A 15,186-nucleotide genomic window follows, 5' to 3' on the forward strand; every position below is an offset into this window, starting at 1 on the left:
ATGAATGTAGCTACATGAACTTTAGGTGCAGTCAATATTTTCATTGTGCTCTCTAGTTTTATAAAAAGATGTTTTTGCTGAATTTCTAGAGAATACATTGACCTGTTGTGTACAAACTTGGCAGGCTTTTTGCCCATGAGCTTGAGCTCTTTTGACTTGAAGTCAAGGTCACAGCAATTAAGTACAAGAACGGTTTCCACTCAATATTGTCACAAACCCTTGATCTACAATCCTATACTTGTCAGGCATTTTGCCCATGTTCATTGGATGACCTATATTGTTCGAAGGTCACACTCTATTTAGTTTCTGCTCAATTCTTTGACCTGTGATTCTCAAACTTGGTAGGCACTGCTCAACTTATGAATACTTTGACCTGTGCTCTTATTCCCATATAGCCATATTTAGTAGTTTTGAGAGAAATTGACTTAAATATTTTAATGGACGCCTGATTGTTCATATACATTGATGTTCCTCTTCTAAAGGTGTTCAAACTGTTTCCTTGGTATAGTTTCTAGAAGCAGCTGGAGCTGAAATAGATAAAAAAATCAAGTGACATCGCTTTCTAAACTGTTTGTCTGATTTTGGAATAGTTCCACACAAATTTTTCATGGTTGACCCTCTACAAAGATTGTAAATTATACCTTCCAGAGCTAAACAAATACAATGTATACTAATTGCTGATTGCTGATGGTCTCATTCTGAATTAATATCACAATAATTGTCATTGACCTATAACCAATATCGTTCAGATTATTCTGATTCATCAAAAACATTGCCACCGCAACTAAAAATAGAAAATTCTTGAAAAGTCATGTCATCCTGGGCGAGGCATTTGTTCTCCATGACGATTTGATAACAGACATTGTGTCTGAAATTATCTGTCCTCCACCTCTGATTCATGTGGGGAAGTTGGCAGTTACTTGCAGAGAACAAGTTTATACTGGTACAGAATCCAGGAACACTAGTTAGGTTAAATGTCTGCCGTTGCGTAATTGAAATACTGTTGAAAAATGGCATTAAAGCCAAAACAAATGTTCAAAGATAAAAAGGTATAAAATGGAGGGGATCTAAATTTCTTCTAGTTTGTCTTCCAGTGAAAAGTATGTATAAGTTGTTAAAACTTCCATTTCACATGTAATTTTATATTATTTTATTTACTTTTTTGTTCGTTTTAAGACATTTTGAAAGACTAATTTAAAAGCAAATGTATAAACAAGCTTAAAGGTCGAGGTCACAATTAGGGTTAAAGGTCATATAAGTTTGTTTCTCATGAACCCCTTGAAGGATTTCAAAGAAGCTTGGCACAAATATTCACCCCACTGAGACGACGTGCAGAGCGCATGTTTCGGATGACTCGCTTCAAGGTCAAGGTCACACTTTGGGTCAAAGGTCAAATATGACTTAGCTTTGTGTATATTGCTCTGCATTGCATTGCTGTTGTTTTTATTTGGCAGATTCCTTTTTTGTTCACTTACAATAAAAAAAATTTGAATTAATTCCCATTTATGTTACTATAAATAGCTTATTTTGAAATTTTTATTATTGACCGTAGGGAAAAACCAAGACCACTTTTCTGTGGTACAACATGGATGGAACCTCCAATTTTTAGGTATATTTCGACATACCTGTACCTGGTAAGGATTTTATTTTTGAATTTCTTCCCTTTGTTGTTCCTGTCCTTTGGGCTTCAACAGTCAAGTTCTTAAATTTTGCTCCCATCCTCTGATGTAACCCTTCAGGCATATATTGTTCTGCTTGGCGGTGCTGTTGCTGCAGACTGACACAGTCACATAATCCATGGAAATAAATGCTTCATGAGTTTTACTGATTTACGAGTATTACAAATATGTTGTTTGCGGGTCTGTTATATTTTATTTGTACATGTTAAACTACAGTCAAACCTGTGTTAAAGACCACCTCTGAACAGAGACCACCTGGCTCTAAAGACCACATGTTTTGTTTCCCATTTTAACGTTTACATTGAAGAAAGACCACCTCCTAATGAAGACCACATTTGAACTGGATAAGAGTGTTCTTAACTTAAATACACTGGGACTGCCATTGAAAATATATGAAGACTCTTCCAGAAATTATGGAATGAGGAAATAGGTCCATCCAGGATAATTTCAAGGTAATAGAATATTTTTGGCCTTGAAATCTGAAAATATTCTCTACAAAATGTGTTTCTGGACTCTATGTCAACAACACATGACGAGGATCCTTAATGATTTTTGGGATCAATCAATCGTTCAAATGTCACAGTCACAATAACCATGAGGCTGAAAACTGCTTTCAGACTGACTACGTATCACTAATGATTTTGGGGTCAGAGGCTCATAAGTGAAAGCCACAGGGACCGGACTTAATTTCTGGTAATTTGCTGATTTTCAGGTTCTAGGTCAAGACATGTAATTGCTGTGGCTTTCAGACTTTACACCATGATTAAGTACAACTTCAGGAGGATCTGTTTTTGACTTTGGAGCCAGTAGCTCACAGTGCAAGATCACAGGGATCTAACATACTTTTAGCCCATTGTCCGTCTGTCCACAATTTCTTGTGAACACAGTAGAGGCCACAGTTTGTAATCGATTTTAATCAAACTTGCACACAACTTGTATTGGCATAACATCTCGATTCCTTTTGAAAACTGGCCAGATCCCATCATTGGTTCCAGAGTTTTGGCTCCTTGAAGGGCCAAAATTTGCTATTTTGGCTTTTGCAGCCATATAGATACTTTATTTATGGTTTGATTTTATACAAATTTGCAAAATATCTTTAACAACAATAAATCTTGGATTCCGTGATGATACAATCAGATCCAATTATAGGTACCATAGTTACGGCCCCTGATTGGCCCCTGAAAGAGCCAAAATTTGTAAATGTTTACTGTGTGAACACGATAGAAGTGACATTCTACACTTTAACTTAAGTTACAATAAGATCTAGGTTCCTTTAAAAAAACCGGCTAGATTCCATCCTGCCTCATGTTTTTATTTCAATGTAAATGGGATGTGGAACCAAAATTTGTATTCCTGTTTGGCGCTATATAACCTATACTGTGTTGCTGCGCCGTAAAACCCAAATATATAAATAGATTCCATCATGTGTTCTAGAGTTACTGCCCCTGAAATGAGCAAAATGTTCTATTTTTAAGCCATATAGAGGTTTCATTTATGCTTTGATTTGATACAAACATGCACAGAATGTTTGTCTTGATGATCTCTAGGTCAAGTTCGAAACTGGGTCATGTGGGGTCAAAAATTAGGTCACCAGGTCAGATCAAAGTAAAAGCTTGTTTACTCTCTACAAGCTACATTTATGATCCTATCTTCATGAAACTGTCTGAATGTTTATCTTGATGATTCCTATTCCAAGTTCCAAACTGGGTCATATGGGGTCGAAAACTAGGTCACATGGTCAAATCAAAGGAAAAGCTTGTTAACTCTCTTTAGGCCACATTTATGACCCTATCTTCATGAATCTTAGTCAGCATGTTTATTTTGATGATTCCTAAGCAGAGTTTGAAACTGGGTCATATGGGATCAAAAACTAGGTCACCTGCTCAAATCAAAGGAAAAGCTTGTTAACACTAGAGGCCATATTTTGACCCTATCTCCATGAAACTAGGTAAGAATGTTTATCTTGATTATTCCTAGGCTTAGTTCAAGACTGGGTCATGAGGGGTCAAAAACTAGGTCACCACTCAAATCATAGGAAAAGCTTGTTAACCCTGTAGAGGCCACATTTATGACCCTATCTTCATGAAACTTGGTCAGAATGTTGATGATTCCAAGGCCAATCTAACAGGTGAGCGATACAAGGTCATCATGACCCTCTTGTTGGTAATTTTTGAGTTTCAAGGATGTAAGTCAGCAATTCTGTTTCTTTATGTTGTATCTTAGTACCCTGCATCGGCAGTGCACTCTCCTCCCTATCCAGCAACACATGTCTCCAATGTAATTTGTTTTTTTAATGCTCATTTTTACTGCCCTGTCCTATTCTCTGTGCGAAGGGGCATATTACTAGCTCTTGTCTGTTCTTGCCAGAACTGTTTTTCAACTTATTATATTCTTCATATTTTGCCTATAATGTGACAGTACTTTGAGCCAGTTGATTCACTATTTTGTTTATACATGTAGTTTATATACATAAAAACTTGCAAGTAACAAAACAAAATATAATGATATCAGAAATGATATTTTGTAGCAGTGATAATGTTTAATATCAAATAAAAACTGATTATCTCGAGTTTCAGTGGAAAGTTAGTGCTTCGTGTTTTATTTTTACTGATGAAAAGCTTTGTTTTGTTAGTGAGATGTTAATATTAGTGAGATGTTACCGTGATCTTTTGAGGGCTGGTAATTCATTGCATTAAATAACTCCCAATTTTCAGACTTTGCTTTCCAGCTTATTGAATGTCAGCAATAAACTGTTTTGACTTAATTACGTTTTGTTTTCTTTGAATTTTTGCATGCCCATGTAAAAGGGACATACAAGTATTATGAGAACACCAGGTCCTGTGGGCGTGTCGTGAAGTGTTCACCAAACTTGATCACAGCATTTATGGGCATAATATCTTTGGCAAACTCAAATATCAGCTGGGTCCCTCGAGTCTCTCGGGCATTGTAGTCCTTGAACCTTAGCCTTCTGGTGGCAAGTGATTCAGCCTTTGCGACCAGTGCAGACCACGATCAGCCTGCACATTCGTGCAGTCTGATCATGGTCTGCACTGTTCGCTATTCAGTTAGTAAATTTTCAGTGAACACCCCTTTGAATAATAACTGGTATTGCCCAAATTGAATGTTGGACCAGTCCATTTTAGAAATTTAGCAGGCTAAGGGTTTAAACTAATTTGAGCAGTTTGTATCAAATGTTCATCATGTGACACAGTGTTTATGAGTATAATAGGTTAGCTAACTTTGAAAAACCATCTAGATTGTCCTAGTGACTATGGAGTTGCAACCTCTGAATTGTTGAAAATTGTGAAACATTTCAGTGTGCGTTCTCAAACTTTTAGGTCGTATCCAATTTTCACCAAACTTGGTAAAAATGTTAACGGGCATAATATCTCAAACAAGTTTGGTACCAGCTGGATAATCCCAGTCACTCATGAGATATGACCCTTGAATTACATAAAATTGCAAACATTGACAGTGTCCACATAAAAAACTAAGCCGTTCTTATCCAATGTTGACTAAACTTAGTCATAATGATTATAGGCATGTCTTTGTCACTCTGGAGTGATGGCCCCTGAATTAGCTGAAACTGAGAAACATGACAAATAGTCTACTCAGTAAGTCAAAGGTAATTTGCTGTGATGGGTGTATATTGTGACTGTTTGGCACTCTGTAAAAAGTGTAAATTGTATCTTTTTTGTAACCTTTTAATTTGATGATTTTATAAACCTATTGTTGTCCCCTGTGAACAATTGAGGGATAAAGCTTTGGTGTTTGTTTGTCCATCAGCCTGCCTGTCACTCATTCAGCAGCCGTATCTTGGTTGATACTTTGTGGGAGTTTGTATTTAAGAAATAATTTGTAGCAAAAGAGTGCTTTTACACTATTTATGCATGATGGGCGGTTATACGTCGGATGTAATAATTTCACGACGGCGCAGAACGAGTGAAATTATTTGTACGACGTATTACTGCCCAAGTGTATAAATACTGTTAAAACACGGTTTTGCTATAAATTATTTCAATTCTAATATGCCTTTAATCTAAAACAGTAGATAAAATATAGTAGCGCTCTTTCTTGGTCGCAACAAAAACTTTGATGTCACCGCATGTTAACGTGACGTCATTCTTAGACTAGCGAATGCGTGTTTTAACAGAGACAAACATTAGAATGGTCTATGTTATAAGTAATGTTTGTATTAACTGGATGATGCTCACCAATAATTGCATTCAGAATCTTCACAATACTACCAGAGTTACTGCCCTTTAGATAATTAAAAGCTGGTTTTTGTCCAGCCCGCTTGCGGTGTCGAGCCCACTTGCAGTGAGCTCCACTTTGTCATCACTTTTGGCGGGTGGGTACGTGCGTGTTTGCGTCCGATTTTGTCCTGACCATAACTTTGACATGCATGGACCAATCTTGTTTATATTTGGCATGAAAGTTAACCTCACTGAGGAGTGTCATGGTGTCATGCACAAACCCCATGTTCCTATCTCAAAGGACAAGGTCACAGTTGGAGGTCAAAGGTCAAATTGAAGTTTGTTTGGAGCATTTAATGCATTGTGAGATTTTGATGTAACTTGGCATGAATGATCATCATTATGAGATGGAGTGTCATGCGAAAGAACAAGGTCCCTAGGTCTAAGGTCAAGGTCACACTTGACATCTGGCGGGCTCCACATTCTGCCTGTGGGCATACTTGTTTTTACTATTTCTTTGTATGATTTGCCATATTTAGTTGACATTTTGGTGACGGTTTTCTACTCACAGATAGCTGCTTCTCTGCAAATTTTGTGGAATGGAACTTATTAAAGAATTTTTAGAGTAATTGCCCCTGACTGGATAAAAGTTGATTTTTGCTGATAACTCGTTGGTTCATGTAAATTATGAAAGTGGATACATTATTTGCTCATTATCTGACTGTCAGTTGGTCAGTAACCCATTTGGAGAATGTTTGGTCCTACAATGGTCGAACTTGATTGGCCAAGATCAGTAGATGACCCCTATTGTTTCTGGGGGGTAATTAGGTCAAAAACCAATGTCACAATGTGACCTCTAAGATTGAAAATGGTTTCCGCTGAATACTAGTAACTAGAGGATGCTTCGTTTTACAATGATCAAAACTTTATAGGGTGATTGTCTGTGGTCAGTGAATAACCCATGTTATCCTTGAGGTCAGTGGGTCAAAGTCACAGTGACCTCTAGACTGAAAATGGTTTCCACTTAATAACTTAAGAACAATTTGGGCTACAGTCCTCAGACTTCATAGGATGATTGCCTGTCGGAACATGACTCCTAATATGTTACGGTATTGGTCAAACATCAGGGTCACATTGACCTTGTGAGTTTTATAACTGACCTCGAGACTGAAAACAATTTTTACTTAATAACTGAATAATTTTTACTCAGGGCTTTTTATATTAAGATATACTACCTGTGGTCAAAAGAATACCTCCTATGGTTTTAGGGTAAGTAGGTAAAAGGTCAATGTCATAGTGACCTTGAAACTGAAAGTAGCTTCTGATCAATATTTGGAGCATTTTTTAGGTTTGCACACTTCATAGGATGGGGTGCCTTTGGTTGGGAGATGACTCATTGTTCTTGGGGCCAGTACCTCAAGGGTTTATATAACAGTAACTGTGAGATTGAAAATGATTTCTGATTAATTTCTGAAGGACCTTTGGATTTATGGCCATCAACATCATAGGATGATTGCCTGTATTCAGTTTATTACCCCTCTTACTTTTAAGATTATATTTGCTCAAAGTTCAAGATCACAGCATAAAAAATTTAAGATGCCCAGTCCTCCGTCACACGGGCCATGTGTTTTACAAACCGCACTTTGTTTATGTAAATGTATTAATAGGCTGTTGTTTCCAGTGAATGTAGTCAGAGTCTTCACACATTGGTCTAAGGTTGTTCTCACTACCTTTGAAATCCATCTGAGTGATTTGTTAATTTCTAATGTAAAGGGAAAAAACTCTTTCTGAACAGTTTGATATAATGAACTCCTTGTAACATTCCCTTATTTTTCTATAATGTACAAGTGCTCTGTGTACTTTATTTTTTTGCAGAAAATCTTTTACATTTCCTTTACTTAAACTTAAATATATCGTACAGATTACAAACATTAAAAATCTCAATACCAGTATACCTACTATAAATATTTGATATTTGAGAGTTCAATTTATAGACTTGTCAGTTTCTGATTTAAAAAATCAGCATGATTTACCTTGCCTAATTTTGGTAAGAACCACAAATGTACTGAATAACAGTACAGTTTGATTACGGTCATACATATTTACATGTTTTCAAACTAAAATTTCTCTACTTACAAAATGACCTTTCTACTTTTTGATTATGTTTTGTTTTAGCTTGAGCTCACGTTTTTCTTATACAAGACACACTGAAATATAGAATCCTGAGTTTAGGTAACAAAATGAATCTTTAATGTTTACAAACATGATGTTTACGAAAATGAACTGTACCTAAATAATGGACTGTTCCATTATAAAAAGAACATAAACATTGCTGACCTCAAAACCAAACTATAAAGTATCCGAAACAATTATAAATTGTCGCCATAAAAAGGTTTTTGTTTAATCTTTAATCCAAGTCAATACTGCATGATTTTCGTATTATTACAAAGACTTCTCAATATCATACATTGTTATATCACTAGTTTGAAGTTTCATTAAATTGTGTCCAGGAGATGAGGAGAGTTGGTGCACACAAGATTGTGTCTATGTCTACAGACAGACGGACAAATAGACAAGCTGAAACCTGTATACCCTCCTTACAACTTCGTTGTTCGAGGGGTACAATAAAATGAGGTGTAATTCAGTTGGCATTTATGCATACCTGCTATCTACCATGGTTCACTGCTGGACTGTGATGACAAAAACAAAACTTCCCATATATATATCATAACTATGTGAAAGATAATTCAAATGGAACATACTTTGCACATGCACAACTTGACTTGGTATCAATGATATTTACAAGGTTTGATAAAAGTCTGGCATATAAGGACTGAGAAATAGAAAAAATTAATAAAGGGCCATAACTAAGTGAAAAATCATCCAAATGGAACCTGCTTCGCACATGCACAACTAGGCTTGGTATTGATAATAATTACAAGGTTTGATGGAAATCTGGCTAATAATTTCTGAAAAATAGCTCAGACAAATCCATCTACAGAAGGACCAATGGACCGACAGACGGAATCCCCAGATTCTAGTATCTGGAAGTATAAAACAAGAGCACTGCCTTGCGGGTGCAGACGCTCATCTGATTTTTTTTGTCTCTGTATAATAGAAATATTGACCTACCCATGATTTTCTAAGTCTAAAAGGGGCCATTATTCTTGCAAAAAGCAATGCAGAGTTATGGTACTTGCTGTGCAGTGTCAGCTTTTAATGGCAAATAACTGCTCCAAGTTTTAAAGCAATAGCTTTGACCGTAAAGGAGAAAAGTTGACCTAAAGGCAAAATTTAATCAAGAAATCTGATATTTTCTAAGTCCAAAAGGGGCCATAATTCTTGCAAAAAGCAGGATGGAGTTATATTTCTTGCTGTACGGAGTCAGCTTTTGATGGTGAACAAGTGTTGCAAGTTTCAAAGCAATAGCTTTAATAGTTTAGGAGAAAAGTTGACCTAAACATAAAACTTAACCAAGAAATCTGATATTTCTAAGTCCAAAAGGGGCCATAATTCTTGCAAAAAGCAGGATGAAGTTATGCTTCTTGCTGTACAGAGTCAGCCTAATTGATGATGAACAAGTGTTGCAAGTTTTAAAGCAAGCAAAAGCTTTGATAGTTTAGGAAAAAAGTTGACCTAAACATAAAACTTAAGCAAGAAATCTGATATTTTTTAAGTGCAAAAGGGGCCATAATTCTTGCAAAAAGCAGGATAGAGTTATGCTTCTTACTATACAGAGTCAGCTATTGATGGTGAACAAGAGTTGCAAGTTTCAAAGCACCAGCTTTGATAGTTTAGGAGAAAAGCTGACCTAAACATAAAACTTAACCAGGCATCGCCAATGCCGATCAAGTGATGACAATAACTCATCATTTTTTTTAAAAACAAGAGCTGTCTCCATAGGATGACACATGCCCCCGATGGCACTTTGAATGAATAGTTATGGCCGATGTTAGAATTTAGGACCTTTGACCTACAGAGCTGGGTCTTGCGCGCGACACGTCGTCTTTCTGTGTCACACATTCATGCGTAGTTATTTTAAAATCCATGCATGAATGACAAAGATATGGACCGGACACGCCCATCAATGCACTATCATGAAAAATGACCTTAAACGTCTAAGTGTGACCTTGACCTTTGAGCTACGGACCTGGGTCTTGCACATGACACGTCGTCTTACTGTGGTACACATTCATGCCAAGTTATTTGAAAATCCATCCATGGATGACAAAGATATGGACCGGACACGCCCATCAATGCACTATCCTTTAACGTCTAAGTGTGACCTTGACCTTTGAGCTACGGACCTGGGTCTTGCGCGCAACACGTCTTCTTACTGTGGTACACATTCATGCCAAGTTATTTGAAAATCCATCCATGGATGACAAAGATATGGACCGGACACGCCCATCAATGCACTATCCTTTAAAGTCTAAGTGTGACCTTGACCTTTGAGCTACGGACCTGGGTCTTGCGCGCGACACGTCGTCTTACTGTGGTACACATTCATGCCAAGTTATTTGAAAATCCATCCATCGATGACAAAGATATGGACCGGACACGCCCATCAATGCACTATCCTTTAATGTCTAAGTGTGACCTTGACCTTTGAGCTACGGACCTGGGTCTTGCGCGTGACACGTCGTCTTACTGTGGTACACATTCATGCCAAGTTATTTGAAAATTCATCCATCAATGACAAAGATATGGACCGGACACGAAAATTGCGGACAGACCGACAGACGGACAGACGGTTCAAAAACTATATGCCTCCCTTCGGGGGTATAAAAATCAGATGAGCTAAAAATATGTCATTATTTAAGAGAACTGTCTATAATAACAAGAAAATTTTAGAGTTATGGTACTTGCTGTGCAGAGTGCGCTTTTAATGACAAATAACTGCTCCAAGTTTAAAGCAAAAGCTTTGACTGTAAAGGAGAAAAGTTGACCTAAACGCAAAACTTAACCAAGAAATCTGATTTTTTCTAAGTCCAAAAGGGGCCATAATTCTTTTTAGCTCACCTGAGCCAAAGGCTCATGGTGAGCTATTGTGACCGCTCAATGTCCGTCGTGCGGTGTGCATTGTGCGTCCGTCAACATTTTCTAAAAAAATCTTCTTGAAAACCACTGGGCAGAATTACACCAAACTTCACAGGAATGATCCTTGAGTGGCCCCCTTTCAAAATTGTTCAAAGAATTGAATTCCATGCAGAACTCTGGTTGCCATGGCAACCAAAAGGAAAAACTTTAAAAATCTTCTTGTCCAAAATCACAGGGCCTAGGGCTTTGATAGCTGGTGTGTAGCATCATCTAATGGTCCTCTACCAAAACTGTTCAAATTATCCCCCTAGGGTCAAATTTGGCCCCGCCCCGGGGGTCACATGGTTTATATAGACTTACATAGGGAAAACTTTGAAAATCTTCTTGTACAAAACCACATGGGCTAGGGCTTTGATATTTGGTATGTAGCATCATCTGGTGGTCCTCTACCAAAATTGTTCAAATTGTCCCCCTAGGGTCAAATATGGCCCCGCCCCGGGGGTCACATGGTTTATAAAGACTTATATAGGGAAAACTTTGAAAATCTTCTTCTACAAAACCACACAGCCTAGGGCTTTGATATTTGGTATGTAGCATCATCTAGTGGTCCTCTACCAAGATTGTTCAAATTATCCCTCTAGGGTCAAATATGGCCCCGCCCCGGGGGTCTCAAGTTTTACATAGACTTATATATGAAAAAAAGTTTAAAAATCTTCTTGTCTGAAACCACAACACTTAGACCTTTGATATTTGGTTTGTAGCATTGTCTTATGGTCCTCAACCAGAATTGTTAAAATTGTACCCCTGGGGGTGAAAAGAGGCCCTGCCCTGGGGGTCCAAAGTTTTATATAGACTTATATAGGAAAAAACTTTAAAAATCTTCTTGTCTGAAACCATACAACCTATGCTTTTGATATTTGGTATGATGCATTGTCTAGTAGTCCTTCTACCAAAATTGTTCAAATTATGCCCCTGGGGTTAAAAGAAGACCCACCCTGGGGTAACTTAGTTACTATGTGACAGACTTAAAAAATCATTTGATCCTTTTTCCAAGACTGTTTAATAATAATTACCTGATGAACCCAAGTAATATGATGTCACTTGACTTTGACCTCGACCTATTGACCTACTTTCTTGTTTTTTTAAGATACAGCCTTGAAATTTTGATGACATACACAGTTTTGCACACCAATCGTAAAACTGAATATCATTGACCATGAATGTGACCTACTGACTTTCTTAATATTTTATCATCAGTTTGATCTTTGAAACATGTAGCTCATATTACTCAGGTGAGCGATCCAGGGTCATCATGACCCTCTTGTTTTTTTTTATAAATTTTATTTCCACATAATACATATACATACAATTACACATAATTTAACAAATATTGCAGTTCAATAGTACAATATCAATTAAGCAGTTTGTCAGCAATATAGATCTAAAATGTAAATCTATCATTCTTACAGATAATTCTTGCAAAAAGCAGGATGGTGTTATGTTTCTTGCTGTACAGAGTCAACTTTTGATGGTGATCAAGTGTTGCAAGTTTTAAAGCAATAGCTTTGATAGTTAGGAGAATTTAGGCTGACCTAAACACAAAACTTAACCAAGAAATCTCATTTTCTAAGTCCAAAAGGGGTCATAATTCTTGCAAAAAGCAATATAGAGTTACGGTACTTGATGTGTAGAGTCAGCTTTTAATAACTTTAACCATAAATGAAAAGTTGACCTAAATGCAAAACTTAACCAAGAAATCTGATATTTTCTAAGTCCACAAGGGGCCATAATTCTTGCAAAAAGCAGGATGGTGTTATGCTTCTTGCTGTACAGATCCAGCTATTGATGGTGAACAAGTGTTGCAAGTTTTAAAGCAATAGCTGACCTAAACTTAAAACTTAACTTGGCAAGGCCGACGCCAATGCCGATCAAGTGATGACAATAACTCACCATTTTCTTTTTTTTTTAAATCAGATGAGCTAAAAAGTAATCCCTGCCAGTGAATTCCTAATACATGCAATGGCAACAGATTTTAGTTACAAAAATGTGCATGTAAAATATATATAAAAACTCTAAAGAACCCCTGATGTGTGTACTCACCCACAGAATGCCTTTACAGAATTAAAAACATCATTAAGGGCCAAACAAGAAAGGCCAGAAGACAGGTATCAAAACAGCTGAGTCACAATGGGATTTAAGAACTGCTTATCATGGAGTCCTCTACCTGTCCTGTCAGAGACAATCAAAGAGGAAAGTGCACATGTTGCATCTAACTTTACCAGAAATGCTGGAAAATTTCCAAGACTTAAATTCTTACCAGGTTTATAAACAAAATCCTAAAGAAAACAGATCTTTCAAGTTTTGATTTAATTTTAAAACCAAAGTTATCATTTCAGAGACTGATCGTCAGGGTAGTAACTTGAGTCACGGATTGTGACTACAGAAAGGCTCAAATTTCATAAAACTATAAAAACAAATCTGTGACAAGGGGTGCACAATTTCTTCCCAAGGGAAAGGGGTCAAGATTTATATACAAGATTTGAAATCTATTCAAGTTAATGCTATATAATTTTATTACTTGAAGCTTATAACCTTCATGACAAGACACAAGCATACGGACGGACGAAATACAATGGGACGTAATGTCTGAATGAGATGACAGCGATGATATAAGTTTACCATGACGTCATCCTCCCGGTGTGTATTGGCGCTTTGTGTACATAGGAAATACCCATTTCGAAATAGGTAAGCTTTAACGGTTTATTTTTTCTGATTTATTCATTTTATCTAATTATACGTTCTATTTCATAGCATATTTTCTCATTATCCACTGTTTCTGTTTAATATTTATAATCAATAATTTTCAAAAATGTCTTATTGCATTTTATTTTAATCGCATCCGGTTATCAGAATTTCAACTAACCTGACACCCCCATGACCCGATTATTGTCGCAAGGTCTGTGTGACGTCACAGCTAATACTGCAACAACATGTCAAACAGAAAGCTTTCAGGTGCGTGAAAATTGGGTCTTAGAAAAACCATGTCGTCTCAGAATCCAACGGAAAGAGAGACTGAAAACACATGGGAAAACTTGGACGAAGGCGTCAGGAGGGCTGTCATCTGTCTTAGAGATTTTGCCAGGAAGAAGGAGAAGGATTTTCAGTACGTGATATCCCTTAGTCCTTCTGAACTGGGTGTTTTCCTGAAAGATTTCTACCTTCAACTTAGAAACCAGGCTGAGGAAGATGGCACCGCTAGTGTCGCCAGTTTGCAACGAGTCAGAGCGGACCTCAGTGAGTATTTTAAGAAGGCAATTGATGTGGATATAACTGTAGGCAACGATTTTACAGATTGTAACGGTATCATTGATGAAAATCTTGTAAAAGACACAGGTGTTAAAAATACTGTCATGAAAAAACATTCAAGACAACGAACTTTCACTTTTGAAACTAATGAATTGCGACAAATATATTTGAGTGATGCAATGAATTTAGATCAGCCAGAGTCATTGCAAAACAAAGTTTTCTTTGATGTATGCATGTACATTTGTAATCGTGGTAAAGATTTTTTGCGTTTGATGACGAAGAATGATTTTGAAGTTTCCACTGATCAGAACGGACGGCGATATGTGTGGCTGAAGTTCAATTCTAAATTCAGTTTTAGTGAGGTCGCAGGTGGAACTACAACGGAATCGGTGAAAGGATCGCAAATTGGGGAACGCATGTATGAACGACCAGGTAACACATTTATGATCAGTTAAAAAGGGTGGGTTTAATTACAAATCAGTGTTGTACATAGTTGTTAGTTCTGATTGAACTAGTTTGCCAAATTAGGGGGAAAAGGAAACAAAACAAAAGTATATAGTTCTTAAGGAAAAAGCAGTTGCAATACTTTTATCAAACTCTACGTATTAATTGCAATACATGTTTTACTATATTTGTAACAGTATTTATTAACAAATTGTTTTTCAGTTAATTGTATAAAATTATAAAACTGAATTTTTTATCAAATAAAGAAAATATTCTGTTCAGCATTTAGTCATATAGAATTAAAACATTGGCTGTTTCCAAGAAAAGAAAGTGGTTTTCTGCGTTTTAGGAAATAACCTTCCTTGTTATTAAATGTCAACTTTTACATAAATGAACAGAAATGGCTGTTTAATTTTTAATAGCATTTCAAGATAAATCTCAGTTGCAGATGCCAAATTGTTTGACTTTTCAAGTTTGGTTGGATATTTAGCTCAGCTGATAGCAAAATTTTCAAAAGTTAG

General features: G+C 36.7%; 1 protein-coding gene across 1 annotated transcript in view; it reads left to right on the top strand.

The window, feature by feature from the left end:
• The first annotated feature begins 13,888 nt into the window (after window positions 1-13,888).
• Window positions 13,889-15,186, top strand: part of LOC123551310 (uncharacterized) — a 67,645-nt gene continuing 66,347 nt past the window's right edge. The window contains exon 1 of the mRNA XM_053542101.1: window positions 13,889-14,653. Coding sequence (XP_053398076.1) covers window positions 13,957-14,653 — 697 coding nt within the window. The 5' untranslated portion in view covers window positions 13,889-13,956. The remainder of the gene's footprint in view (window positions 14,654-15,186) is intronic.

The sequence above is a fragment of the Mercenaria mercenaria genome, chromosome 4 (genome assembly GCF_021730395.1).
Source record: "Mercenaria mercenaria strain notata chromosome 4, MADL_Memer_1, whole genome shotgun sequence".
In the NCBI taxonomy this organism is placed as follows: domain Eukaryota; kingdom Metazoa; phylum Mollusca; class Bivalvia; order Venerida; family Veneridae; genus Mercenaria; species Mercenaria mercenaria.